Source organism: Serinus canaria, chromosome 8 (genome assembly GCF_022539315.1).
Source record: "Serinus canaria isolate serCan28SL12 chromosome 8, serCan2020, whole genome shotgun sequence".
Lineage (NCBI taxonomy): Eukaryota > Metazoa > Chordata > Aves > Passeriformes > Fringillidae > Serinus > Serinus canaria.
The window spans coordinates 14,238,598-14,266,588 of NC_066322.1; the positions used below are offsets into that span (position 1 = coordinate 14,238,598).

The window sequence follows — 27,991 nt, forward strand, 5'->3', positions numbered from 1 at the left end:
TATAACTAAATTACCAGGAAATGTTTCAGTAATACAATATATGAATGTATTTTAATTACCTCATGATATTAACGTGAGTACAATTTATGGAGTCACTAATTCACTAATTTCCACTAATATTAAAGTTGACAGAGTTACAGAGCCCTCCTAGAGCAAAAGCTTACATGCATTCAAGAGGTGACCACTTACATCATCTGGATTATTTCAGGCAATGAAAGATTAATAAATAAATTTAAATGCAAACATCTTTCAAAGAGTGCTAATGGAGTAGTGGTTTGTTTTTAATTACCTAACTCAAACATTGGGTCAATTTAGACATGACAACAGAACAAAACATCTGAAAAGCTAAATGTCTTGATATTATTAGTTCATGTGTGCAGCCAGTGCAAACGGATGACATCAGTTTAGAAAGGTTTAAATAATCACAAGCTAGGCACAGACAGATTTTGTTCTTAATTCAATTTTATTTAGAATTTAAATTTATAGTTTAAAAAGTATGCACATTCTGTAGGTATAAAAGTTTAAAAAAATACATTGATTTATTGATAAATGCTTCAGGTTAAATTTACATTTTCATTCATATCATTATATTGCAATAATTGTTTTGCATCTTTTAACACTTATAAAAATAAATTAGTGAGATTGAATAACCCATTGGAACCATGCTAAAATATTTCCTTAGAAAAGAGGGGTGAAGTTTGCCATAGCAATTCTTAATTCCTTGCTACTGTAAATAAATAACTCTTAATTAAGCAGTATAAGGAAGTACAGGTTAGCAGAAAAGCACTTACCCACAGGGTGAATGGAAAGCCATGGTGGGATGTCAAAAATCGTACCAAAAAGATGCAGGATTAATTTCTACCCTGCCAGCTGACAGCAACTGACCTCTGAAAACACCAAAACCTTCTCAGCCCCACCTGCCCAAATCCCCCCTTCCTTGGGGTGTGTATGTGACCTGTAGAGGACAAGGAATGACTCTGTATGTCCTTCTGGTTAGAAGGACTATCAAAACACCTGTATACAATTTGGTGACTATTTTTACCTGAATCAAGAATGTGCTTCTTAACATGAAATGTTTAATGGCTCACCATAAATGACCAGAGATAAGAGAAGCTCTGAGCAGATGGTGATAGCTGAATCTAATAAGGTCACAGTGAACTGCAATCCCACCCAAACTCCCCAGGAGTAATACCACTCCACCCATTCAACCTCACGTGACAACTCTGGTTTCCATTTTTGTGAGAGTAATATTAAAAAAAAAAAAAAAGTAACTGGACTTGTGCTGAATTTGTATCTTGCATCTCCAGAGCCACAACCCTTTAGAGAGGGCTCAAATGAATCTACATACCAGCAGCAGCCAAGAGTACCACAAGAAGAATACATGAAATTCTGAAAAGAAAAAAACGTACCAAAACATCAAAAACAAAGCAAGAGGTTATAAAGGAAAAACAAAAAATATTTTTTGAAAAGTAAATACCTTCCAGACCTTCTTTATATGTGAAAAAACCCATGGAGGAAGAAACAAACAATGAAGAAAAAACCACCAAACCAAACAAACAGAGAAAGGGTGGTGTGTGTGTGTGTGTGTGTGTGTGTGTGTGTGTGTGTGTGTGAGAGAGTTAATAGTCAACACCTGCAAACGGCTGTTCCTGCAATACACAAGGTCATTTACATTAATCATTCACCCTACCTTCTCTCTGGCCATGTTTCTGTGCATAAATCAAATGCTGTGTTACCCAAAGGGTAACCTTGTCCTGGCATCACTGAACATGTCTTTCTGGAAAAGGGAACATTTCATAATTCTGGGACCTTTCCTTTACAAAGATGGCTACAGACACATGCACATTTATACATAGATATATACAAACAAGGTTAGAAAAATATTTATTTTTGCTTGTTTAAATAATTACTGAAAAGTGTTAATACAGTAATATGTTATTATTTGTACAATTAAAACTTTATATATAAATATTATATAAAGCATTTTTCATAGCAGCCATTGCATATATATAGTAAAACAAGTCTATCTGAAGTCCCTGCTGCAAAACTCAGGCCAAGCAGCGTTCATCCTCTTCTGAGAGGAGCATCTGTACTGGAGCCAGGAGTTCAGGAATGAGGAATTCTGCTGCCACTGACAGCAGAGATGTTGCTTTATCTTCTATCAGGTACTGCCCAGGCCACCTAAGTGCATAGTGTTTTTAGGAAGAAATGCCACTATGTGGAATCACATCACAGTCTAAGCTTGTCTCCAACACAAATCAGGACAACGCCTTCTAAGGGGAAGGCAGAAACATTACGGAATGGCTTCAAATGTGCTAACACAAGGTGGGCCGTGGCCTTACCACAAGGTGCTCAGGGGCACCGTCACTCCTCACACAGCTAGGGAAGCCCAACAAGGGCACGGAGGCACAGGGAGATGTCGTGCAGGACAGGATTTAATAACTCATATTTAGTTTGTTTTTATTGAGTTCCCTTTCCAGGTTTCCTATGAGAGTATCAATACTTTCCTGCAGGTCCTTGAGGTGTGCTCTGTGATCCACTGCAGAGTCCATGGCTGGCACTGTCAGGCAGCTCCCAAAGGAGTACTCTGCAGGGCTGGGCTGCGGGCGTCCCGCGGGGTCGTCCAGCTCCTCGGCCCTGCTGCTGTCCTCCCCGCTCTCCGTGCCCTCCGAAGGGACGTCATCGTAGTCTGCCTCCCCCAGGCAGTCCCTGGGGGCTAACAGGTAGTTCTCCCCGCAGCTGCTCCAGTCCCCAGCATAGCGGTTGCTCGACGGGCTGTCCAGGCCCGCTGGCCTCGGTCTGAGCACCCCCGACATCTCGGTACCGCTCAGATTCAGCACCTGAGGTCTCTGCCTCTTGGGCCTCAGGTAATTCAGGCAGGATGAGTGCTCAGGAAATGCAGTCACATGTGCTGGTTCTTTGGCAGGCGAGTGATGAACTAGAAGAGAGAAGTTAAACCAGTCACAACTGAACCCATGCTGCAACAAAAAGTAGGTGGCAGCTGCCCACTGTCATCCCTTGATGTCCCACTAAGAGCATGCATGAATACATGCAATCTTACAGCCTACACATTGCACACTTTTTGCCACTGTTTGATGTAAAATAATTAGGAAAAACTACTGCAAAATATTAATTTTGAAGATTCATGCTGGATTCAAATTGCAGCAGAAAAGCCTTTCTAAAAGCAGAAACTCAGAACACCAATTAATTAAATTCATTGTAAAAGTTAATCACCATCCAGCTCTGGGTCAAAGAAAAGCACACAGCTCAGTTCACACACTTCATCCAGGCTAAGGACTAACAGAAAGCAGGCACTGCAAAAGAGGTTAAAACACAACAAAACCACCACCACTGGAAACACCTAGAGAAGCTGATGACACAGCAAGCTGAGGTCTGGTGCTTCTCTTCTGCCCTAACGCTCTGTGCCACTGAAGAAGCTCCCCTGCAGTAATTTTTCTGTGCAGCACAAGCAGAGGTACACTCACTCACACGGGTTTGCTGGCAGCATTACCTGAGCTCACGACCGCACAGCACAGCTACTGACAGGCTCCTCTGCTGTGACCTGCTGCCTAAGGCAAACAGCACTGCTCTGCTCACTGACCTGGGCCTATTAAGTATCTGAGCTGCGAAACTTCTGGTTTTATACAGACCACTGCTTCTTGTAATGAGCAGCAGAGACTTCCTATTCCCATTCACCACTGAAAAGGCAGTGCACACAAACCCAGGCAGTTCACCACGTGAGCCCCTCCTTGTTAGACTCCCCACACGCAAGCACAAAGATTCAGTCCTGAAATGTGCCCAATCCTTCTCCTTCTGGATCCACAGTTCAGGTCTCTCCAGGGGATTTTACTTTATGTCTTGCACAGTAACATGCAATAACTCTCACTGCTTCCCCCCCTACTATAACAAAACCCCTTCTGTTTAGACTATGCTCCATTAAGATGAAGGGCCATGGGTTAACAATAACTTGCCAGTGTTACACGGGCTGACCAAACAAGGCCTATTTGTTTTCCCTTGGAAATATACGGAAATCGAAGTATTGCACAACACGCTGGTTATCAGGCTGTCTCAAACTCCAGGAGATTAAATATAAGGGACCAGACTGTGATCCTTCCATTCAATCTAAGTGTGCTGTTTACACTGTGTGGTATTCACCTACTCAAGTCTCTGCATTTGTGTTTTACCTCCCTTTTAACACAATATCCTGCACAGTTTTTGCAAGCCAAGGGATAGGACTCGGCTTTTTCTTCTAAGTGAAGGAAAACTCTACCACTTACCCTACTCCTACCCTCTTAGAGCAATAGACACTCCTGGTCAGAGCTGCATCCACTTGGTTTTGCAGTCCACAGCAACCATGCCATAACCCATCCCCATGGTTCCAAGTAGTTTCTGCACAGTATTTGCTGCCCAAACAGCTCTTGATCTCCCTCTTCCTGCACCTACATGCCCCATCTCTCCAGCATAGACTCACTCATCTGACTGAAAGCTTCTTTTCATTTTTGGTGATCAGCAGCTTTGGAGCTGCCCAACTGCAGCGGACAAGTGAGCAGCAGCACCTTCAGTCACCTCAAACCCACCATGGAGTAGCAACATTTTTCCTTATGCAAAGCTCTGCAAAAACAAGTAGAAGCTGCAGACCTCTTACTCTAAGGAGGTCTTCAACTCTGCCAAATTACAAGGGTGAAAATAAATTAACCCCAACAGGTCAAAGCTGAAGAACAGGGGAAAAAAAATCCCACACCTCTCTAATTCAGACGTGGAAACTTTAATGTGACTGGGTTTGTGTTTTCTAGTGTCTTTACTCACCACATAAAGTCTTTACTATTTCTTTCATTATACTCAAATGCTGCCATATGGCAAGAAAGCAATTAAACCAACAAACTTCCCATTTAGCAAAGTGCTGAAATAGAAACTGCCATAATTTATTTAGATTAACAGGTGATGCCATAGTACCTCACACTTGTTAAGAACTCTGATGCTGCTCAATCATCCCGTGAATTACAGGATGTCACAGTACAGTGTCACACAGTGCAAACACAGAGCAATGGTTTGACATTTTTTTCCTTGATTAGATGAAAGTACCTGGCCACAACTGAAGTAAGTAGTGAAGAACCTCTATGTGCTTTTTGAAGTCCAGGGCACTAGCAAGCTCCTCGGAGTCTGTGAAGACTCTGTTGTTATGGTTGGTAGTCTCCTGTCTCTGGCTCAGTAACACAGGGCCAAAACACACAGCTAAATTCTGGCATGTCATCTTATTTACTTCGTGGTAAGAAGCCACCAATTTCAGGTGATCCAACAGCATCTTCAGGGTAGCCTAAAGAAACAAAATACTGATCAGGAAACCAAACACTAGACAACAGTGGTGCTGGTCCACAGCTCTAGAGAGAAACGATCAAGGCTGATAGCTCTGGTTTTACTACCAACACCCACCCATCAACAGAACATCCAAGTGCTGAATTAGAAAAGCTGTATTTGACTATGACACAGCAGACCAATTAAGACAGACTTTCTGGTAAAACTCTGTTTCTTATCTGAACTCAGATTCACATGGATGAGTTTTCTCACAGTACATCACGAAGGGAGGAGAGGCTGCAGAAGCAGTACAGATGATGCAGGTACATTAGAAAATAAAGAAACCCTCAATATGATGTCAGCATCTGAACAAGCTTCCAGGTAATTCCAGGTACCGTGCAGGCCCCTCCCTCCCTCCCCCCAGAAGGGGCTGTGGTTTGTGGTGCTACACAGGAATTTGGCAGGTAACAGTGCACAGCTCTCTTACACTGCACAGCACGGGAAGCAAAGGCTTTATTGCACATACTTAAGAAAGAAGAATGGATTTGTCCAGGTAATTGCAACATACAGATCAGAGAGCTCCACAGGAGTGGAGCAGGACAACACACAGGAATTATCATTTATCTGATCTTGTAAAAGTAGAGACCACAGCCTTTCATTCAGTTTTAAAGAAACAACATAAAATACAAACTAGAGCAAACCCAGCAATGCAGACCCTCCAATTCATTGCAGCATGGAGTTATTTTCAAATATGTGGAGCATCACAAATGCAAGTGAACCACTTGATCTGACAAACAGTTCTGAGACATTTTGTATCCAGTGTGAAAAATGTTCCCTTAGTTTCTGAAGCTTGTGATTTACTTGAACGTGCTAACACTACTCACCTTCTCAACATCTGGCAGGCAATCCAAAAGGGCTGCTGTGTGCTCAGAGTCACTTGGATCATTCTCACAGCCACTGGCTGTCATTTTCAAGGGATTTTTCACCATTGCATCCAACACTGCTTCATAGAGCTGCTTGGTTATCAGGGGAGAGGGCAGCTCTCGCAGATAATCCTTTAGGACACCTAATGAGACACAACAGCTGCCTTTAAAAAGCTGCAGATTCTTTTTGCAGCAGTTTTTGGGAGCATTAAAGCACATCAACTGCACTCATTACACAAGAAAATCCTCTGTGTCAGTGCCAAACCTGGCACTCAGGAGGAGGGATGGGAGGACAACACCAAAAGGGCACAGCAAAGAGGGGCTGGAGCACAGGGCTGCTGCATGTGCTGGAGTGAGGACACTGGGCAGCAGGTGAACATCTCTCCAAGCTTCCCTCCTTCAGGGAAGGGGAGGCAAGGAAAGGACTCAGAGCAGTCCACCTCCCATCCAAGGAAAGGAGCTCCCACAAACACCAAGTCCAGTTTGATGACCCCTCCTCTTTTATATAAGCCTATCAGTTAGTTTTTCTTTTCTGTTTATTTTCAGCTATAAAATTATGAGCAAACATGCCAGGGGCACGTACAGCAAAGCACATGGTGTCTTCTCAGCCAGCCAAGCACAAACCAAACATGTCCTCATGAGAGAGAGCCACCAGCCCCCTGCTGCCCCTGGGTACCCTGCAGCCCCAGCACACCACGCACTCCAGCTGTGACAGATGTGATTCACACCCACGGGAGGCACTGCCTGAAGTGCCCAGCACAGAGCCCTCCCTGGGGCACAGAAATACTGTAGCATTTCTGCAGCTGGGGTGTGCTGGGGCAGAGGCTGTTTCCAGGGACTGCAACAATCAGGCAAACACCTCATTAACACCTATTCTTTCCAAAGGGGAATTAAGGTAAGCATTCTTGTAAGCTGGCTTTGGAACCTGGCTGATACTTCATTTTGAGAGGGATTTCAGTGACTGGAAGAATAATAATTAATAAAACTAAAATATTAACAGCAGCCTCTGGTAAGGACATAGCAGGATGCTATCCAGGAGCAATATCCAATACAACCAACAAAAAATTGGAGGAAACAAGCCTGCTTCCCAGCAGTTTTCATTTTCCTTAAAAATTTGCTTTCTGTGCCACAAATATCTACTAATTTTAGTTAGATCACAACTGCATTTAAATACTTTGTTAGGAAGAAACGCTGGACTAAAGGAAAGAATAAGTACCTGTTCAAAAGCAGGTACTGCAGTTAACAAAGCAGCCTGTCCTCCAAACAGGTAAAGTTTGAAAAGCAGATTTTTTAGCAGGCCCTCCTCACAACCTTGTAAAATCTCACATCACAGCAATTACCATTACACTGTGCTATTTAACAAAGCAACAATTTTCATGAACTCGAGCCTGTGTAACAGAGCTGTAAAACGAACTGTACAGTGTGGGCTTTGTTACAAGGTAGTTTCTAACAAAGTACAGGGAACAGAAGTTAACATTTTGCCTTTCACATTCAAAATGCATGTAGGAGTTGTCTTCTACCTGTATAAGTATTTTCATTTAAAAAAGAATCCTGCCATTGCAGCAGTGCAGCTACTGAAGCTGTGCTGCAGGAGCAGCACTGCCTGAAGCAGCAGTGCCCTGATCCTGAGCCACCAAATCACCTCCTGCTGCAGCAGGGGCAGGGGCAGCCAGGCAGAACCATCTCTGCAGACACCACACGGCCTCCAGGAGCTCGATCTGTGCTAAAATGGGAACATCCCCTCAGGAACACAAAATATGAGAACAACCACTTTTTTCTGAAAAAATATTTACCCTGGTGTTTTGGTGGGACTTTTTTGTTTGCTTTAAAAAGAATATGCACTTTTGGTACTTCTCCACTAAAGTGGCTAGTTTTTGTTTAGTAACTTACTCATATTCCTCCTTTCCCACCAAATATTTTTTCTTCCCTGAATTTAGAGGCTCATGTTCCCTATGTGGATTAGCTGGTTAAAATATTTATGAAACAAATGTGGGAGATGCCGGTGCTGTTTCAACATGGTCTGTGATATTTTCCTTTTTTCATAAGCAAAACATTAGCAAAAGATGCTGACTTCTATCAAGATCTCTGTTTCAGTTGTGCTTTTTTTGGAGGGGGAGGCTGAAATCAAAACCAGCTTACAGTAGGAAATTATTTGTTCAAATCAAATTGGCTTATACTAAACACTGACAACTGTCTATTAATAATTATTTAGCAGGATTTCCTGCAATAGCATCCACAATCATAGGACTACCACCTGTCAAAGGACTTTCTCCTGTTCAGCTTCAGATAGCAGGATGGTTTGGGAGCCATGAATGCCCCTTGACCTTTCTAAATCCTTTTGCTATTCACTCAGCTAAATTAGCCCTCTAGGAGGCTGCTGTTATTTTTTTTACATGAATCTATGCTTCCTGCTGCTGCCAGCCCACTAGCACATTCCTCTTGACACAACCACACACAAGAAATTTAGACAGAGAGTAGAAATGGCCATCCACTTCATTAATTCCTCATTTTTCTGACCCACTGAACTGTTAAGAGTATTGCAAGCTTTATGCAGAGATATGAATTCACGTGGATGCCAACAGACACGATGCAACAACATGGCTACAGGTCAGTTCCATGAACTGCCTGCACACCTCAGTTTGATCCATGAGCCCACTTCACTGTGTGTCAGCCTGTGCCAATCCCAAGAGTATTTCTCGGTTAAGATTTAATCATTAAATGTTCATTCTTTAGTCTTTGGAGAGCTGTCAAAAAAAATATTATTCATCTTTTTGGAAAGGAGCGCTACTCAAATTTCAAAAAGGACATAAGGCAGCACTTCTCTTCAAATCAGCCAAGATTTATGCTTAGGATTCATATTCTGTGGAACACATGTTTTGGCTGATAGACATATGAATCATGTGCATCAGCCTCAGCATTAAGTAATCAGGGGAAACATTCCCTCTCAACCCAACTCCCTAAGCACATGCAGTAAGTTTTGTGGGCTCTTTTATTCCTATCAGCAGGCACAGTGGCTAACTCAGCTGTCCACAAAAATGGTAGTTTCCCCTGTCAATCCACAGCAGGCAGCTTCCAATAGCTGGAGTGGCTGCATTTGGTCAGTGGAAGGTACAGATGCCAAGAGCCCTTCCCTCCCTGCACCCCCAGCCCACAGAGCCGCCGCAGTCAGTCCTCGCAGCACAACGCTGACACAGGCACTGCAGGCACCTGCACAGCACAGCTGCAGGGCTACCAGGGAAAAGAAGCTGCTTTTCAGTGTAATTCCTTAAAACCCTTTTTCCCTTGTAAGGAAAGGAGCAGGTAAGTAAACTCTTGCAAGAGAACGCAAACTAAAGGACACCCAATAGACTTTCTGTAAGGCAGAAAACAAAGATGCAGTCTTTTCACTCTTGCAATGCAAACTCTGGATGCAAAATGATTGCATGGAACAATCTGATATTAGAAGTTCTCACCATTTCTTCTCATTAATTTATTTGTAAAGAGAAGAAAATGACCCAGTTTAAAAGATCATTTATACTTTTTACCTTTACTGTACACCTTGTTTATAAAAGACCTAAACAATTCTATGATTCTATAAATACAAGTTTCTGATGCTGAGAATGCTGGTACTTGGGAACAACATTGAGCCCCACAGCAAAATCAGCCAAGGCAAATAAGGAAAACTGACTGGCTGCATACTCTGAACCAAGAGATTTATGTAACTCAGTAAATGTTATCAGAAGATACTACCTGATGACATGTTGCATCATTATAAAATGTAATGAATAAAATTAATTCCCAGTATATTGAAATGAAACAAACCTCCAAACAGGGTATAACTCTTCTATACAGCTGGATGTTGGATATTACAGAAAGGGTTTTGGCACAGAAAATTTACACCCCAACCACTGTTACATTTTCCATCCCTTGATATACAGGCAGTGAATGCGTCTGACTAATTTCTCAGAGCAACTGGCTTACTCAGTGATGCCTGAAATTAGATAACTTTAGCTTACATCAAATATCAATAGTTATAAAACTGTTCCAGTTTTTAGCAAACCAGAAAAACCTCAACAACTTTCTTCAGTTCTGCAGTGCAACTTCTGTGAAGAGAGCCATGTGAACAGCTGATGCAGACAGGCTGCCCAGGACCCTTCTTACCTCTCCTGCAGCACAGCTTCAGTAGCTGCATTGCTGCAAGGGCAGGATCCTTTTTTAAATGAAAATATTTATACAGGTAGAGCTTGCTTGCACTTCACTAAGTGAAGGGCCACTCCAGGGAGCAGGGGAAAGCTCAGCAAGGTTTCTAAAGAAGCAGTGATCAAATGAAGGCACTTTCCTGCAGCTCTAACTAGCCTACACAATACAATGGGAAATCTGCTTCCATAACTCCTCCAATCTCCAACATAAAGGGGAGAATGGCTGGTCCAAGGCAACTCTGGGTCACATGGTGAGGATCCACCAGCACAGCAGAGGTGCCTGATCACAACCAAGCTTTTCCAGATCTGCTCCAATACAAACCAATACCAGAGGTTAAACCAGCTCCAAGAGCCCAGCTCCTTTCAAATTCCCACTTCCCTCTGCACCTGGTGGAGCAGTAACTGAAAACAGCTCCTTCCATGTCCTCCCCTCCCTAAAAATCACTGCTGCTTCATTACTTATATCCCCTCAATAACTCCACTCAATCCCAGATAGCTTTCAGCAGAAGTTAAGTTTGTTAAAATGACAACAGAAAAAGATTTCAAAGACAATTTCCCCCTTGTAAAGGTACATGAGGAACATGGCACAACACTGTTGGAAGAAAAGCAAGTAAATGTGTTACCTGTTATGACATTAATGTCTGGGTACTGGCTCTCACAGAGAGTAACAGCCTTGCTGTCCCTCTCAAACGCCTCTCGAAGCTCTTTCTTCACCGCTGCTGAGCCACAGAGCCGGTACAGCCCCACCACCTGCAAGGACAAACCACAGCCCTTGTCAGCACTGCCTGCCCAGGGACCAGCGACTGCACTGTGTGCTGTGCCACCAGAGAGCCAGCAGTGGCTATGACTGCACTGTGTGCTGTGCCACCAGAGAGCCAGCAGCAGCAGCTGTTTGGGAATGCAGGTCCGTTTGCACAGTTAGGCTGTCCCATCACCCCACACAGTATCAGACACCTCCCAGGACACAGGGGTTGGGAGCACTCAGAGAAGGATGCTCCTGTTTTCTCAAGAGTCAACGTGCTGAGCAGTGTTTTATTGACATAACACAAGTTCTAAATTGGACTGGCTTAATGTTTTGCTTTTATGCAGAATTGAAAGAAACACAGATTAAACATATATTTGCTTCTCACCCTACTTACTCAGATCATTATTATTTTTCCTGGCATAATTGTTTAATTATTCAAAATAGAATTCAAACTTCAGCAGAAAGAAGAGAGAAGTGTTTAGAACTTTATGAAAGCAAAATTGCAGTACAAATACAGTCATTAATCATTAGCAGAAGAAAAAGTCATACAACTGACTCCATACTAAAAATGAAGAAAGTTACAAATCAATTAATAAGCCAACACAAACCCAAAATAAGTGAAAGCATTTTTCTACAGTATTACAGTGTATAGTAAAAAAATAAAAATTTATTTTTATACCCTTAACCAGAGTTTCAAGAAAATCATGCTACTCCATTATTACACCTATAATATATTGTGTTAAAGTTGACAAGATGCTGACTTCCATGTGTTTCAAATTATATTGAAAATTTTCTGCAAAATAGCCATTATTTAGCATGTTTGAGGTGATAGGGGTGAAACACACCATTCTTGAACTAAATTGCCAGTTAAATCATGTGCTTTCATGCATTGAAATTTTCCATTTAATAATTCTTTTTCATTTTCATCAGCACTATTTATGGAAAGTACTACTATGATCTTACCAAACGAATTCTTAGAAATATCAATTTTATGTTAACTAGCATTATCGGCAGGTGTACTGAGCAGTAAAAGATTAATTCAAAACTACATGGACTCAAGACAAAAAACTACCCACAACCAAACCAAAGAACCCCACCTGTACTGTCTTGACCATGAGAATGAAGGTATGCAAGCAAAAGTATTTTTCTGGTCATATATTAATTCCTGTTTAAGAAATGGAAAGTTACCCAATGGAAATTGTCCTTCCCAATCTCAAGACCGAGTATGACTTAGTATATGCCTAAGACAATTTATTTTAAACTTTTAGAGTTTCCTAATGCCCCATCTGAAATTCAGGTGGAGATTATGCACCATGACAGTATTTGCAGTCTATAGGAAAGTCAAAAATGTCTGACAAGCATGTGGTTAAAAGAAGTCAACAGTCTATTTTGCAGTTTTGGTTCTCTTTGTGCAAATACAAAAATAGATTTCATGCTCAAAAGCATCAAGTACATTCAGATAACTCAAATCCCAATTGCTTCATTACCAGTGTTGCCTTGATTACCCAAGATCATTTGCATGACTAGGTGCTAATAAGTCCATAATAACGTGCTGAAACCATAGGCACGTATACTAGAAAGAATAAAACTTCTCTTTTCCAATGACTAGATGTTAGGAGAAGTAGCCACAAGGAAAATCACACAGCTAGTACCAGCAATGACTTTCAGCAAAAGAGCCATGTGGAAGTTCCATTTCCCTCCATAGTTCATGACCTGGGTTACAAACAGCAGAGCTAATCTCATCACACCTGCAAGCATATCCAACCTGTCAGCAGTTTAAAATAGTAACACTGGTGGGTGTGACTACTTCTCAATTTCACCTGAGTGAGAACAGGTGCAAAAGACAAGGAGGGCTCACGTATGCTGTGGAACAGTCCTCCCACCAGTTTCAAATTAATTGCCATGGGGAACATCTAAGCTTAGGACTGTGAGACCTTCTTAACAGACCTCTTGTCTAGCACCCGTAACCAGTGATTTTTTTCCATACCTCAGTTCTCACACATATTTTTATTCATTAGATTACATCAACCAATAATGGAATGAAAAAAAGACACGGCACTTTTGCTTTGCAGCACTCCCAATTTTGAGGACAACCTGAAGAAAGACAAGGAGCAGTGGTGTAGGCAAAGAACTAATTCAGCCCCTCAGGGACTCATCCTAATGCTGTGTACAAAGTGGTGACAGAGATGGGTCTCAGGCACACCGCCTTCAGACTCCACCAAAAGATGGGCTCACTGTGTCCCTGCACAGTGTCTCAGTTTTGGGTTTGAGCAAGCCGTGAACCATATCATTTTGGCATTTAGATGTGTGTCCCTACAGATTGAACCATGTCTCAGGGGTCAGACATTCTCAAGTTCTCAACTGATCTCTGCTTTCTGAGGGTGACTATACACACTGGGGGCTGCAAGTTTGATTCAAAAACCACCCTCCTAAAGCTCTGCTAGGAGCAGTTCCTGTGAACAAATGTACTTCTCCTCTACAAAGGCCAAGCTGGAAGTGCTGACTGCACACAGTCCTGTTATTCTTCCCACATTACAATAGCCAGCGTTCACCACAGACAAGAAGCAACGGGGAAAAAAATTGACTTGTAAAGATGTTTTTAATTTCCCCCAGTTCCACTCACTATTTACACCACAACAACAGCTATCTCAACATAGAAATATTGACAAAAGAGATTAAAATATGCACAGTACCTGACAGCCTCTCTTTTCAATCTCCAGAATGCATTTCTGCAACAAAAGTGGCACCATCAAGCCCGCATTTTCCTTCTCTACAACTTTCCGAGCATCCACCCCAAACATCACAGGCTCACGGTTTGTGTCAAGGCCATCAAGAGAGTTCTCCCACTGCTCCATGAGTGACAGCTTGACATAAATAAGCCCCCTGGGCTCCAGTTTGACAGCCAGTTGATGTGTTTTGGTGACCCGAAAGAGAGTGGGAAGAGCCACAGTTCCATGGCAACACACTCTGTTTTTCCGTGGGGTGGGTTCCCAGCTGAACACCACCAGCTTTAAGTGCTGAGCATTTTCGATTTCTATGTTGAATGTGTGGTCCATGTCAAGAAATGTTGTCCTACATGTGAGCAGGGCAGTCCTTGCTTTGTTTACTGAGTCAACCTGTATTGCACAAAAGACATCTTTTGAGTCTATTCGTGGTGGCTTTAAGTCTTCAGCACCATAAAAGTGAATGCTCATGAGTCCAGAGATGTACTGAGAGCACTTGGGTTGATCAGAAAAGTTGTAGTGTCTGAAGGCATCAATATCTATTTCGGGTTTACCACTGTTACTTGGAAGGCTCTCCTTTCCTTTCCCACACTTGGTGTCATGTCTGTGTTTACCCGATTTTGTTATAAGTTCAGGAGAGTCACCATCACTGAGGTAACCACCTTTGTTGAAGGATTTGGAGCTCCTCAAGCTCTTCTTTTTGTAGGTGTGTTGTGAGGACACACTGCTGTCAAGATGGTAACGGCTTATCACATTCCTGCTGGCAGCTGTGGTAGAGTTTCCAGAAGAAGGCAAAGACACTGTATGGCTTGTATCCCGGCAGCTACTTTTCAGCAGGGAAGGAGGATTATCTGAACTACTATGGCTTGAACTTCCCTTCACACTCAGCTTCCTGCTCAGCTCTGGCAGCTTTTTCATTTTCATGGAAAGCTTTCTCACAGTCCTGGGAGATTTAATTCTATCAGGGAAAGGCCAGTTGATTGATCCGCTTTTTTTCAGGGGACTGGGACTTGGAGGAGAAACCTCTGTGGAGGGTATATCAGGCTTGCGTGCAAGAGCAGCTCCAAACCCTTTAGAATAAAAGAGAAGGAATAATCATTTTCAAACTGCAATTCTTGGCAATGAAAAAATAAAATTTCAACTTGGGGAGAACATGTACGATTTGTCACAACCCGATAAGTACAGTTCATTCAGACACCCATCACTCATTCAGTCAGATGTTCACAACTGGTCAAAAAGCTGTGCTCTGCTGACTTGTTCAGCCAAACTTGGCAATTCATTGTCAAAAGCCAGATTTGTTCTGCTTTATGGAGATGTAAGGGCCAGAAACTACATATAAACAAATGAGCAATTGCACCCGCTGCATTCAGCTCAACCCATTTGTGCTGCCTCCCCCAGACAAGCACACACGGCCACATTCCTGGGGCACAAGTGCAAGGAAACCAGACTGAAAAAATCCTGGAAATATGGCAAAGACACCCTTGTCTACAGAGCAGTCAGCTACATAGCCAACACATCAGCATTGCCACTCCTCTTATGTCTAGAGGAAAGACACTTGTCTCTAGTAAAGAATGTGGCTCTTTGTATCCCTCTATTACCTCAAAGAGCCCCAAATCTCTCCTGGGTAGATGCAGGCAGTCTCACACCTTTTCCTTCATTTTTCTCAGCTTCTCCTTTCTACAGCATGATGTAAGATTTATTCCTTCCAAAAGCTGCATCCTGCACTGCCTCATTTCACTGCCTGCCAGCAACCTTCCATGTTTCCTGGCACTACCACCCCACAAGAGAGTTTAAAGTTAGACAGCTCCCAGGTGACATCCTCACAGCTTCACAGGAAATCACCCCCCTTTTAAGGTACCAAAAAGAAAAGATAAATATAACAGCAAGCAGTGGTGCTAAAAAGAGCAAAAGAAAAAACCAAACCAACAACACTTCCTCAATTCAGCAGTAAAGAACAGCTAATTAAAGAACACAATTAGACATAAGCCAGTACTGCACACAGGCAGGAACCTGCGGCTCACCTCATGCTCTAATACCCAAGGAAATGCAAATACCAAGTTTTGCTCAAGTTATTCTCACTTTTACCAGTACAAGGCAGTAAGAACTGTAAGAAAATTGATCAATTTACCTGAGTTAAGAAACAATTCAGGAGGGAAGCTGAGGGCAGAATGATAGGTAGATATTAATAAATTATTACTTTCACTTAGAGTCACTTTCCTCCCCTTAAGAAACAAAGAGTGCCTCTTGCTAGCAACAGCCATCCCAATCACCATTTTCAAATGTTAGCAGCTCCCAAAGGGACTGGGTAGCCTTGCCTGTGCAGGCTGGGGCTCTATAAAGCCCCCCAAACACACCAACCCTGTGTGAAGCAATTAGTCCAGGCAGCTCACAGATTCAAACACCTTTGTCCATCCATCCATCATTCCCCTTTGCTAGCCACGGAAAAGGAGACTGTTTACAACATATAAAAAGAAAGAAAGAAGTGTTGTTTTCACAAGATGCTTAGTAAACCATACTTTAAAGGAGTTTCTCCTTCAGATTTGCCAAGGACTTATTACTTTAATTCTAAACTAATCACTTCAAGCCCACAGCAAATAATTCTTACAAGTACTTTGTGCATTGAAATTAATTTTCACCATTGAACTGTAATGTACTTTTTATACTTCACCAAGCCTTAACAGCTAAATCAGGCAATCTGGTCTTTGACCAAAGTCATCTGCTGTGGTTTTGGTTCCCTCGCCCCCTTCCAAGAAAAACCCTACAAAGGCTAGTTCTAGTCTCAATAGAAGCTTGGATTAAGTAACTTTTGCAGACAGTGGCTTAAAAGAGTATCTTTATAAAAGGAAGTTTCGGTTACGAAGAATAATGCATAGAATCTGTTTTCCAGAGGAACAGAAGAAAATTCATTTAATCCTGCATCTCATGGAAGCAGTTCTCTTGCAGGGGAAGGGCTATTTCTAGCACGCCTGCTGTGCTTTTCTGGCAAGCAGCTAGTTAGAAATGTGGTGTTTGATAAAGGCAGACAAAGCCTTCCCTTGTACTGCAAATCACCACACGGTCCCACTGGTGGGCTGGCGTGGAGCGCTCTATAGCAGTCACTGCCACACTGCAGTCTCTAACATTAATCTCCCCTTTCTGTCAAAACTCTTTGGCACAGGCTTGGAAAAGCAGGCCAGCAAATTAAACTTCCCCCCCCCAACTCATTAAAACCAAAGAGTCAATCTAACACTATGACTTTTACTTGTCCAACTTCTGCTGCGTTCAGCAGCAAACAGTTAAGTGAAATATGTGGCTGGAGGAAAGTGAACAGTGCAGTATTATGCAGGATGGTATTCCCATCAGCACTGAGCCACATGTTGTTCCACTAAAGCCAGCAATGTGCTGAGGTATGCACGCAATTTTAAAAGAGTGTACATGACAACTCTGAACAAGCTGCAGGAGGAGTTGTAGCACAGTCCAGTAACACTTCACTTCCCAGCCTACCCAGCTGACACAGCTTTCTCACAAGGGTGACAGCAAAACTGAACTGTACCTCTTTTCTCATCCAAGTTACAAGACTGTGCTGCAAACAGCAGTTAGACATTAAAAATATCCTTACAGAAGGGCGATAGGAGAAGGTAAAAGGTAAGAGGCACCTGTTGCACCAGGACAGCACAGAGATGGTCAGTTTTATATACATAGCTGACCATGTGTATGTGTATGTAACATTTATCTTTTACAGTGAGAACACTCAATCCCTGGAAACAACGAGGGATGTGGTAGAGTCTTCACCCCTGCAGGTTTCCAAGCTGCAACTGCACGGGGTGGGGTAGGTGGTCTCATTTAGGCTCCTTGTTCCTCTGAAGGGTGAGCCAGATGATCATCTGATGCCCTCTCCAGCCTGGGCTGTTCTATTATACTGGTTTTAATACATTTGACTTGTGCCTTCTGACACTCCAGCAGTATGAATACAGGGTAAGAAAAAAGCTTTTGGAGAACAATGCAATCCAAGTCAAAATGAACTGACACCCTAAGTAACTATGTGTAACATCAGCTGTTGGTTCAGCTTGAGTAGAAAGCCACTTTTTACTTCGCTCAGCACTGTGGCTGTGGAAAAGCAAAAAGCTTTTCCATGGCCACAGAAACATGAAGAGCCCACAGTGCGTCACAAACCAGGCCCCTCTGCCAGCCCAGCCATCCAGGTGTCCACAGGACAGTCACTAGTGTCCCCTCAGTCGAGCAGGCCCCTACACAACACTGCCCCAAGGGAAGAGAGGGCTCAGACTCAAGCACTTACAACACAGCCCCTGCCAGACATGTGCAGTGATCTAGCACAGTAAACATGCTTGTCTGACCCTGTTTAATGCTGTTTAAATGTGTTTGGTCACATTTATCACTGTCACATCCACTGCCAGCAACACATGCTGTTTTACAGGCACATTTGACTACCCTGTTATATATGTCACATTCCCCATTGCTTAAGATTGGGTTTCTGAGTTATTTTAAAGTTACTCAGAAAACCTGCAATTTCTTTTTGGGCAACAAGTTGAGGTGACTAAGCTGGTCAGAAAGTTATCAGTTGCTTTCTACACCAAGCTATTGAAGTATCAAACAGCCACTCTCACACCTAATGGATATGCTGAGTTAATGTATTAAAAGTGAAAAAGCAGCAAATCAAAATAGAAGAGTCCAAATATCTCAAAACCGTTCTTGTAGCAAACAACATGTGAAAGAGGGCTACTGGTCTTCTGTGGTAAAATCCACTGATCTGGAACCTCAGCTGACACCCTGCACATCAGCTCCACTGATGTCAAAGGCTGTTAAGTTTCTCAGGGGCAAGCACAGTTCTAGACCTGTTCTGATATAAAACTTCAGAGTAGAACTGTAAATGGCATTGAGAGAACAACTCATGATATATCAAATTGAAGCAACTTCAATTAAGATGTAAGGTAAGCATCACCTCTACCTACATCAGCAACTGGGCAAAAGAAAATTAAAAAACTAAAAAGCACTTTAAAAAACTGTGTTAGAAAGCAATTATTTCTATGTAAAATCTTAATTACTTATCTAAATGAATGGAAGAATCTCTGCATTGAACACATAAAGAAAAGTCTTTTTTACCTCTATATAAATTACTACTTTGACGAATGCAGTCCTTATTTCGCATACTGCTTCAGAATCAAGGAATGGAGAAATTATTAAAATGGTAAAAAAAAAAAATCTCAGAATTTTGTAAACATAGTTTGTTTTCTTTGATTACACACTGACACTAATAAAACTGTGATGAACTCATCAACCCAGGGATCACTTTTATAGGAGCAAAAGACAGAAAATACATTGCTTAAAATTGAAATGGGAGGTGGTTACAGCACACCCCCTCCAAGGCTCAGGCACAAGAGGTGAAGGGGGTGACCAGTGCCTACTCCTCATCCTGGTGGTGATCCTCAGAGCATCCACCACGGGGTATCTCACTGCAGAGAGGAGCAAGCACGTGTAACAGCACTTTACTGACCAGATTTAGAGTTCAGTATCTCCAAAGCAGCATGAGTTTGCTGCAGATATTTGAAACATTAATGACCCTGCACATGAACCACAGGCAGCTCTGCTCAGCCACTGGAGCTGCACCAAGGCACTCCAAGGCTGGAGCACCACGGCGATGCCAGGCACTGCCTGCCCTGGCTGCTCTCACAAACATTTCCTCTCCTCACTGGGTCTTTCACAGCATGAAAAGCAGCTCTGCCCCTATTATTCCCCATCAGAGGATATAAACAGTTACTCAGGACAAATCAGAAACTGAAAAAGGCAATAACTATTTTGATGGAACTGCTCCCACTCCACAGTTTTACATCTGTTGTTTCTCTCACCAGCAGGTCTTTATAGCACTGTCACCCCATGAAGCCAAGACAAGCCCCTGACCTCCAAAAGCATGTGCACAAACTCCCCAAAAACCCACCTGAGAACTGGCTTCACCTCTGCAGGAGAAAGAGGGAGCATAGGGACCTTTTTACCAAATCCCTAACCATTCTGGTATCTCACACATTGTACAAGTATTTCACATCAATGCACTTCTGTCTTGTGAAACCAAAACTCCTTGCACTTGAAAAACAGGTAAACCACAAAGCATCTTCCATCTGGGAAATAAGCATGAAATTTCAAAAATAATATTTGTAACATGTGGAAGGAAAGGTGTACATAGCATTTGCTGCCCAGTATACTCTATGTATATTGCTGGAAGTTTGCCTGCAACATGTAAGCATGCAAAATATTTGCACCCATTGGCCCCAAAAGATGTATTTGGAAACCAGGATAATGGTCACAGCCTTAAGTGGAGAAAGAGCTCTGTAGTTTTAATAGGAATTAAGCCAAGTTCCAGTTGGCACATATCAGGGTTAAGCAAGAATATGGGATCCATCTTCACTTGCCATAACATTGGAAAGAAATTGTTTACAGTGATTCTTATCAGGATTTTCCACCCAGACAACTAACTCAAGTACATTTTTAGTAGCAAAAGCACAATCCAGATCCTGGCAACCTTCAATGCACCGGTCCTCCCAGGATGTCACTCAGATACACATGCATGAGATGATTCCACTTGTTAGGTAGGCACTAATACCAACAGTTATCCTCCCCAAAAGCAAAAATACTGCAAATTCTTCAGAAGGCACCATTCAGAGCTCTGTGGTATAAATCTGTCTCAGGAACCAACATTACAAAGGGATGCTTTTCTTCAACAACTTGCAGGTGATACACACATCTATAAAACACACAGTCAAGAGTTCAGTCCTAAGGAGTTATAAAGAAAATTTACTTAAACATTTTACAGTGAAAAAAAATTCTCATATTGCATTTGTAACAAAAAAATTCTATTTTTCAATCATAACCATTTTGTCTGTGCAAGGAGACACATAATTAAAAACAACCTCCAGGGTTCCTTCCACTTAAATTCTTCTCCCACAGACCTAGGAGCCTAAGCTGGGCTGTTTCTACATTATTAACTTGGAAACAAGTTACCTTCTTACTCCTACCTTTTGAGTACATGTTATAAAAAAAATATAGGAATTTTTTTCCCAAGCTTTGCTACAAGGGTGCCTTATTTCTAATCAGTTTCTTTTTTAAAGCCAACAAGGCAAGAATTATTCACTAAGGAATTACCTGACAAATCCTATTAACATAAATGGCATTTACTGTAGAAAGTAACCAGATTAATACCAGGAGCTAGATGTGTAAATTAAGACTATGGGACAAATTAGCACCTCTCCAACTATGATGCATTGTACTGGTAACAGTTACAGGAAATACCTATTTGGTGCTCTGTTTGGAAAGACCCACAATAACAGAATTCTATAATTTATTCTTTTCATAAAGAAATCTCCTGTCTAATAAAGACTCAAAAAAGCAAGCAAAAAGAAAAAAAAAGGCATTACTATTTTCTCTCTACAAAGCTGGAAATCCAAGTAAGGCAAAAATGTCTAGAATTTAAAGGTAAAATTGTTTCCATTGTCCAAAGAAGAAAACAGCAAATGGCAAAATAAACAAATATATATTTTTTTCTTGAATTTTGTACTACCCCACTTTTTTTCTGTCTGTGCTTCCCGAAATCTAATGTTTAGGCTCCAATGCTAACCAGTATTGAAATATTATATATGACATCAATAAGAAAGGTAAGCAGACTTTTCCCCAAAGCTTTAATTTCTTATTTGACAGGAGTTATTGCTCAATGTACTCAGCTCTCTACAAACAGAGACATCCATTTCATACCAGCTATACAATTTAAACAAGGTCCTAACACTATAAATAAAGTGAAATTGGCCATGGTGCCTTTCATGTAGTAAATTTATATGGATGAGCTGTCATTTTAAATTTGACTGAAAATAACTGTAGATACTTTAACTGGATTAAAAAGAACTAAGCCACTTCTCCATAATAAAGCCAATTACTAAGCAGCAGGGATCCACTTCATCATCAATTAATCTATTCAATGTGATCACCACCCAACACATGTAGATGGAGAGCTGCATTTGAAGTACCTTAATTAACTAAATGCATAACAAACAATCAGGTGAAATTCGTAACTTCTCTCCCAGTTTCAGGAAACTCTTGAAATTGACAGCTTTGCTTTCAGAAATAAATGCATCTTCAGTATGAAAACACATTTGACATTTGTCTTCTCACGGAAAGGGACTGACTTCTTTAAAAAAACAAATAGTCACCCAGGTAGGGAGAGATTAACTAACTAAATGGAGGTCAAGCAGTTTGCAGGACACACACAGCCTTCCTAAATAACCACACTTAGTGACCTCTATAAAGCATCTAGAGCCCCAACAATGACAAAAATCTACCAAAGAACATATTATCTCATCTGTCTTGCAAGCAAATAAAACTGGTCTAAGTATTTAAAACTATAAATAGCTATAAAGTGAGCTATTTTTAATAAATGCCCAAAAACTTTAACACACTTTGCAACTAAAAATATGCTTGTATCTGCAGCATTTCCATGAAAAGAACAAAATGTGAGCCCCCAGAAGACCAAGAGTTTTTTCTTCTGCTGTTAACAGCAGTTGCTCTGGTTCTTTGAAAACAAACCCTGTTCCCAGAAGTAGTATCTCTACACCAGGAACCCAGGCACAGCAGCTCCCAGTACAAAGGGACGTGGGGCCAGAGACTGCCAGGATGGTGAGGCTGGATGGGGACAACCCAAAAAGAAGCCCCTCCAGAAGGCCATGCACACCTGGGCTCCCACACCAATGTTTCAGGTCTTTTCTGATCAACCAGGCAGAAATACAGGCTCTTAAATGTCAATGTAAAGTGTAACCTTTCTGCAAAGAAAGGAACCTGGAATTCCCTGTCTCCTGAACTTTATGCTGTTTCTAACTTTGAACAGGACACTAGAGTTAAGGTCGAGATAATATGAGGCACGTAAGTAATTAAAAGTAATACCTTTTTGGAAAGGGTTGGGAGAGTTTTTTCTACTTACTTTTGTTTGGTGTGGTTTTATATTTGTTTGGGGTTTTTTAACAGACTGGGAAAAATCCTTAATATGATGCTGAATTCACACACTAATGGAATTATGGAAACGAGACTATCAAACACTCAGCCAAAGATAACAAGGAACAAAGAGGCTGCCTTCTGAAAGTGAAAACCACTTTTCTCCAGTCTATTAGATTAGCCTGAGACAGTCAACAAGACAGTAATTACAGAAAGGACGTGATGAATAGCATTTACATGGTCTACCAAAAGGTCTTTATTAAAAAGTCCCAGACAGCAAGTTAAAGAACCTTCTGCAGACATTAAGTAGCTTTGAGGCAAGAATCCAAGGCCAGGGCTAGACACCAGCTGACAAAAGAAACCCAGTGTGTCCTCACATTACCGGGCTTCAGCAAGCTCGTTTTGTAAAACCTTTGTCTTCAGTGAGGTGGGGGCCAAAGAGAACCCAGGCCAAGCACACCTGGACATGCCATGAACAAACTGACTGGGAAACAGGGAAACAACAGTGCACCTCTGCACTTAGCAGGCATCGGTCTCACAACCCGTGTCATTTTCAACGCACTTGACATGCACTTCCACCAAAAGTTTACTTGATAACGTAAGAGGTGGAGAAAGAGAAAAGAGACATAACAAAGGTTTATTACTCCCCTAAAATACAAGAGGTCCAAACACTTATGTTTCTGGGCAGTCTTACCTGTGGAAGGACACTTGAAGGCAGGATTGTCCTCTGCTGCTGGCACAGCGGGAGCCTTGCAGGCAAACCTCTGCGGGGGCTGCTGCGGCTGTTCCCCGGCATCCGCCGGGCTGCCCTCAGCAGGCTGGGCCCAGCCGCTCCCCGCGGCATCCGCCGAGCGTGCGGCTCCCTCAGAGTCACCCCCAGGGTGGGCTTTGTACCGAACCGACGGGGAGCCCACAGCAACAAGGCTATTCACAGCAGAAGGGTGGACCCCGGGCAAGTCGGGCTCATCGTCTTCAGGGATGGGGTTGTACCATATTTCTCCTTCATCATCCGCGTCGCCGTCCTCGCCGCAGTCGGGGCCGGAGCTGCCCAGCGCGGGCGGGCTCGGCAGGGCGCAGCTCCGCTCCCGCCCCGCGGCCGGCCTGCAGGGAGCCCAGGGCACTGCGGGCTCAGGCAGCGGCACGGGAGATCTGGGTACCGGGACAGCGGCCCCGGGCACTTCCTTACAGGCATTTCCTTCTTCCAGAGGAGGAGGGGGCCGTCGGTGGGTGCTCTGCTGCAGCCAGCTGCGTTTCTTGGAAACGGTGATGCTGTTCACATGCGGCCTGTGCTCGGGCACCTCGCTGGCCTGGCGGCACTCGGGCTCCTTCCTGCTTCTCGAAGCTATGTAAACATTTTCTATGAAATCTGTTCCCAGAAAGGAAGGCAAAAAGAGAGGGAAAGACAAATGTTTAGAATATCGTTTTGCTTTTGACAGATGAACACATTTGCCGTTGTATAACACTTGCCGCAGACCTCATCCGAAAGGACAAAAGATAAGGTGATATGAGCACAAAATTACATTTCAGTCCATCAAAGCAGAATGTGCACATAGCTAATAAAGAGCCAGGCATGTTTGGCTGTATTTTTAACACCACATAATTTAGATAAATGGCAGTGAGATAGCTCTGCTGAAAGGTCATGCATACTTCCACAGAAATGGCTGCTTTTTTCTGCCAAGTTCAGGTGCAATTGGTTTGAAAAGTTACTACACAGTACTTCTCCAGTTTAGTTATGCCAATGAAGAAGCGGTCCAAATGTACTGCTTAAATGGCTACAAAACTCCCACAGCTATTAATTTCTAGATTTCTATATAAATAGAGGTGATGATATGTCTTACACAAGAACCTCCAGAAAGGACTGTCCTTACCAGCTTTATCCTACAATTAAAACAGAAGCATCCCCTGATTTCGGGGGAAAAAAACCAAAACACACCATCATGAAAATAAGCAAGGAGAAAGAAGAAATGTAGAGAAGTTTTTAAACAACAAAAATTTCATGCAAGAAGTAAACAAATTCGACTGACTGTTCCCAAAACCTGAGAGTTTCATCGAAGCAACAGACAAACATTTAATTGTCCATGAAAAGTGTTGCTTGCACTTGAGCCCCCTGTCAGAGCACAGCCAAGCTCCACTCAGCAGCAGTGCCATACCCCCCTGGCTGCAGCACATCGTGGAGCTTCAACCCCTGCACTAGGACTGGAAGAAAAGCTGCAAACACAACCAAATTAAAATCAGGGAGCAGGTCAGACAACCCTCATGCTGCTCTGCACACCAGGACAACCCACACTGGCTCTCTCAGCCATTGAGGCTGAACAGGGAAAACTGAGTTCACATAAAACAGACAACCTCTTTTCACATGAAGCCCTCTGCAACTGGAAATTCCAGATGGAAGCAGCTATTCATTACTGCTTGAACGTTATTCTTAGCAAAGAATTATTTTCACACTGACAATGGATGTTAAAATATGGGCACCTTTCTGGAGGACTCATGGAGCAGCTCCATAAATCCAGCCAAGTTTGCTGTAGAAAGGGAGACATGAAAAAGACTCATTTGAACACCTTCCCTTTGACCCTCTTTTTAGGTTTGTACTTTAATGATAGAAAAGATCCTTGATAAGATCTGAAACACCACCATTTTATTTGATGAAAGATTCATCATTTGGTGATTTTTCAAAAGCATAGTTTGCTTGTTCAGCTAAACTGCAGTATTATCACTGTTTGTAATTTGAAGAAATAACTTGTTTCAAAGAATTAACAAAATTAATCATGCTCCTTTTGAAGCCTTTGCACACCTCTGCTGAAGTGCTTTGCTGCACTTGGGGTCCAAGTCAGTCAGGTAACAGAATCTGAGGAAAACGTGAATGCAGATCTCTTGTCAAAGTTTCAGCGATTTGGCAGCAATCATACTCCTTCCCCCACCCACAGCCTAGAAACAGAAGCATGTCGTTGTAATGCTCCTCCTCACACACTGTCACACCACAATTTCAAGTAAGAACTAACCAAAAGGATAGCTCTGCAATGGACAGAGGGCTATGCCTATGTTTCCAAGAAGTTTCTTTGGGTCAGGGACTTCTCGGGTAGGCATCCTCCTGCCAGTGACAAATATCTCAAAGTCCTTGCTTCATTCCAAGGCTGATCCCTGCTCTGGTGACATAAATAGAAGGAGCATCTGAGAGCTGTATTTCCACAAACAAAAATATCTGCTACTTCCTGCTTTGCTGTAAAAACACGGGTCCTTCCGCACTGGTTAGGACAGCCTGCAATTCCCAAAACAACAGCTCCTAAGCAGTACAGTGTGCCTAAGCATACACCCAGGGACACATCTGGTGTGAGCCTCAGGCTGCTCTCCAGTCCCAGCAGCAGAATACTTTGTTTTCAATATCCACCCAGGTATCTCCGTAACGAGCCATCTGCAAAAGCTTAGTGCAGAACCATCAATAAGCACAAGCGTCCAGCCTCCTCCACCAGGGCTGCCCAAAGGGACACTCCATCTTCCACAGGACTCAGGACAATCCCCACTCTCATCGGCCACATGCTGCCAGAGGTCACCGATTGGAAATGCCCACTGAAACTCATCCAAATGATACACTCATACATACATCTCCCAACTGCAGTTTCTGCAATTGCTAGCAGTATTTGCAAGCACTGTTTCCCCTTTATTCGAACTTGGCCCTGATCCTGAAAGCCCTTATGCCTGTGTTTATTTTAGTAACAAACTGGTTCACATACAAGTATCTGCAAAACCAGTGGTTCAATACCATAAAGCTAGTTTTCAATGTTGTTAGCCGTTACAGGAGTGAGTCAATGTTAAATACAGAGCTCTGAGAGACCTATAGGTCAGGAACATACTTTTTGTTCTAGAGCAATGCTTCATTCAGAAGAATGCTGCCTACTATTAGCATTTTCACATACCTATTTCATATTACATTTAATATAGTTAAGACCGTATCTCCACTCAAATACCAAAAATGAAAACAGTTCCTTTTCAAAAGGCTTCAATATGGTGTTCAAGAAAAAAAAAAAATCAGATATTTCCTTCACCTTTCACTCCATTGACAAAAAAAAATAGAAATCAATCAGTATTTCAAGTTAAGCTATAATAGTACCAACACGTGTGTGCTCAGAAATCAAAGCTTCAATGTTTCAACTCAACTGCAGGCAAAGCTGACCTTATGCCAACTCCGTGGGCACAGAAAATACTTCACCACGATACCATGCCTTGCTTTGCAGATTGCATGGAAGCAGGGAACAGCTTTATCCAGCCTCTCCATATATGGATCAAACAACTCTCAGTTTTTCTGCCTGATATTTAAACACGTTCTCTTTAACTAAGCTTCCTAACAAAAGTGTAAGATATAACTACTATATAGTCAAATGGAACAACAACAAAACTGAAAATTGATCTTTAAGATTTCGAGTGCATCTTTAAAAATCGAACAAACCAACCAAGCCCAGCGGGCAAACAGCAGCCAAGGAGTGACAAGCAGATGTGGGAGACAAGACAACGAGCAGGGAGGGACGCGCACACAGCGCTGGTCGAAGCCCCAGGAGCTCTCCCTTTCACGAGGAATTCCCGCTCCCAGAAGAAGCGCAGGTACCGATGGCACGCTGCCGCCGCCGAGGACCGATCCGAGACCCAAGCTCCCGCCCGGCCCCGGCGCGGCGCCCCAGGCAGCGGGCACGGAGCATCCCGGTGCCGCGGGAGCCCCCGCCCGGCGCTGGCCGGCAGGTGGAGGAGCGGCAGCGGGCGGGCAGCCGGAGCCGGCCGAGCCGGGGGAACACTTACCCTGCGGGGCGCAGACCCCGCCGTGGCGGTGCCCGGCGCCAGCCGCCGCGCCTCGCTGGGACCTTCTGCCCCGCAGTTTGGAGAGCGTCCTGCGGAGCGGGTCGGCCATGCCTGGCGCTGCCTCCGCGCCGCGCTCAGCGGGCGCTGCCCCCCGGCCCGCGGGAGCGCGCAGCCCCCGAGCGCCGCGGCGGCCCCGCCGGCAGCCCCGGCCCCAACCGCCCCATGGCGCCGCCGCCGCGCGCGCCCGGCCCCGGCTCCGCCGCGCACATACTTGGCATAGCTGAGCGGGGTGAGAGGGCGCCCGCGCCGCGCATGCGCCACCGCCCCGCCCCGCCCGCCCGCGCGCGGGGTCGCCCCGGGGGAACCGAGCTGGCTGAGGGG

The 27,991-nt window shown here is 43.3% G+C and overlaps 1 protein-coding gene across 1 annotated transcript; it reads right to left on the minus strand.

Moving 5' to 3' along the window:
* Nucleotides 1-444: 444 nt before the first annotated feature.
* SYDE2 (synapse defective Rho GTPase homolog 2) lies at nt 445-27,873 on the minus strand. The gene is made up of 7 exons (XM_030226708.2): nt 27,611-27,873; nt 23,520-24,191; nt 13,832-14,931; nt 11,017-11,143; nt 6,177-6,358; nt 5,083-5,314; nt 445-2,938 (listed from the first exon to the last, which is right to left on the minus strand). Exons 1-7 carry the CDS (start codon nt 27,717-27,719, stop codon nt 2,436-2,438), a joined length of 2,925 nt encoding a protein of 974 aa, XP_030082568.1. The 5' UTR covers nt 27,720-27,873; the 3' UTR covers nt 445-2,435.
* Between the last annotated feature and the right edge of the window lie 118 nt (nt 27,874-27,991).

Coding starts and splice junctions, on each gene's coding strand:
- SYDE2 (XM_030226708.2), bottom strand. CDS start 27,719: ATGGCCGACCCGCTCCGCAGGACGCTCTCCAAACTGCGGGGCAGAAGG. Junction 24,192..27,610: donor CGGGGTCTGCGCCCCGCAGG/GTAAGTGTTCCC, acceptor TTCTGGGAACAG/ATTTCATAGAAAATGTTTAC. Junction 6,359..11,016: donor AGACATTAATGTCATAACAG/GTAACACATTTA, acceptor GTGTCTCATTAG/GTGTCCTAAAGGATTATCTG.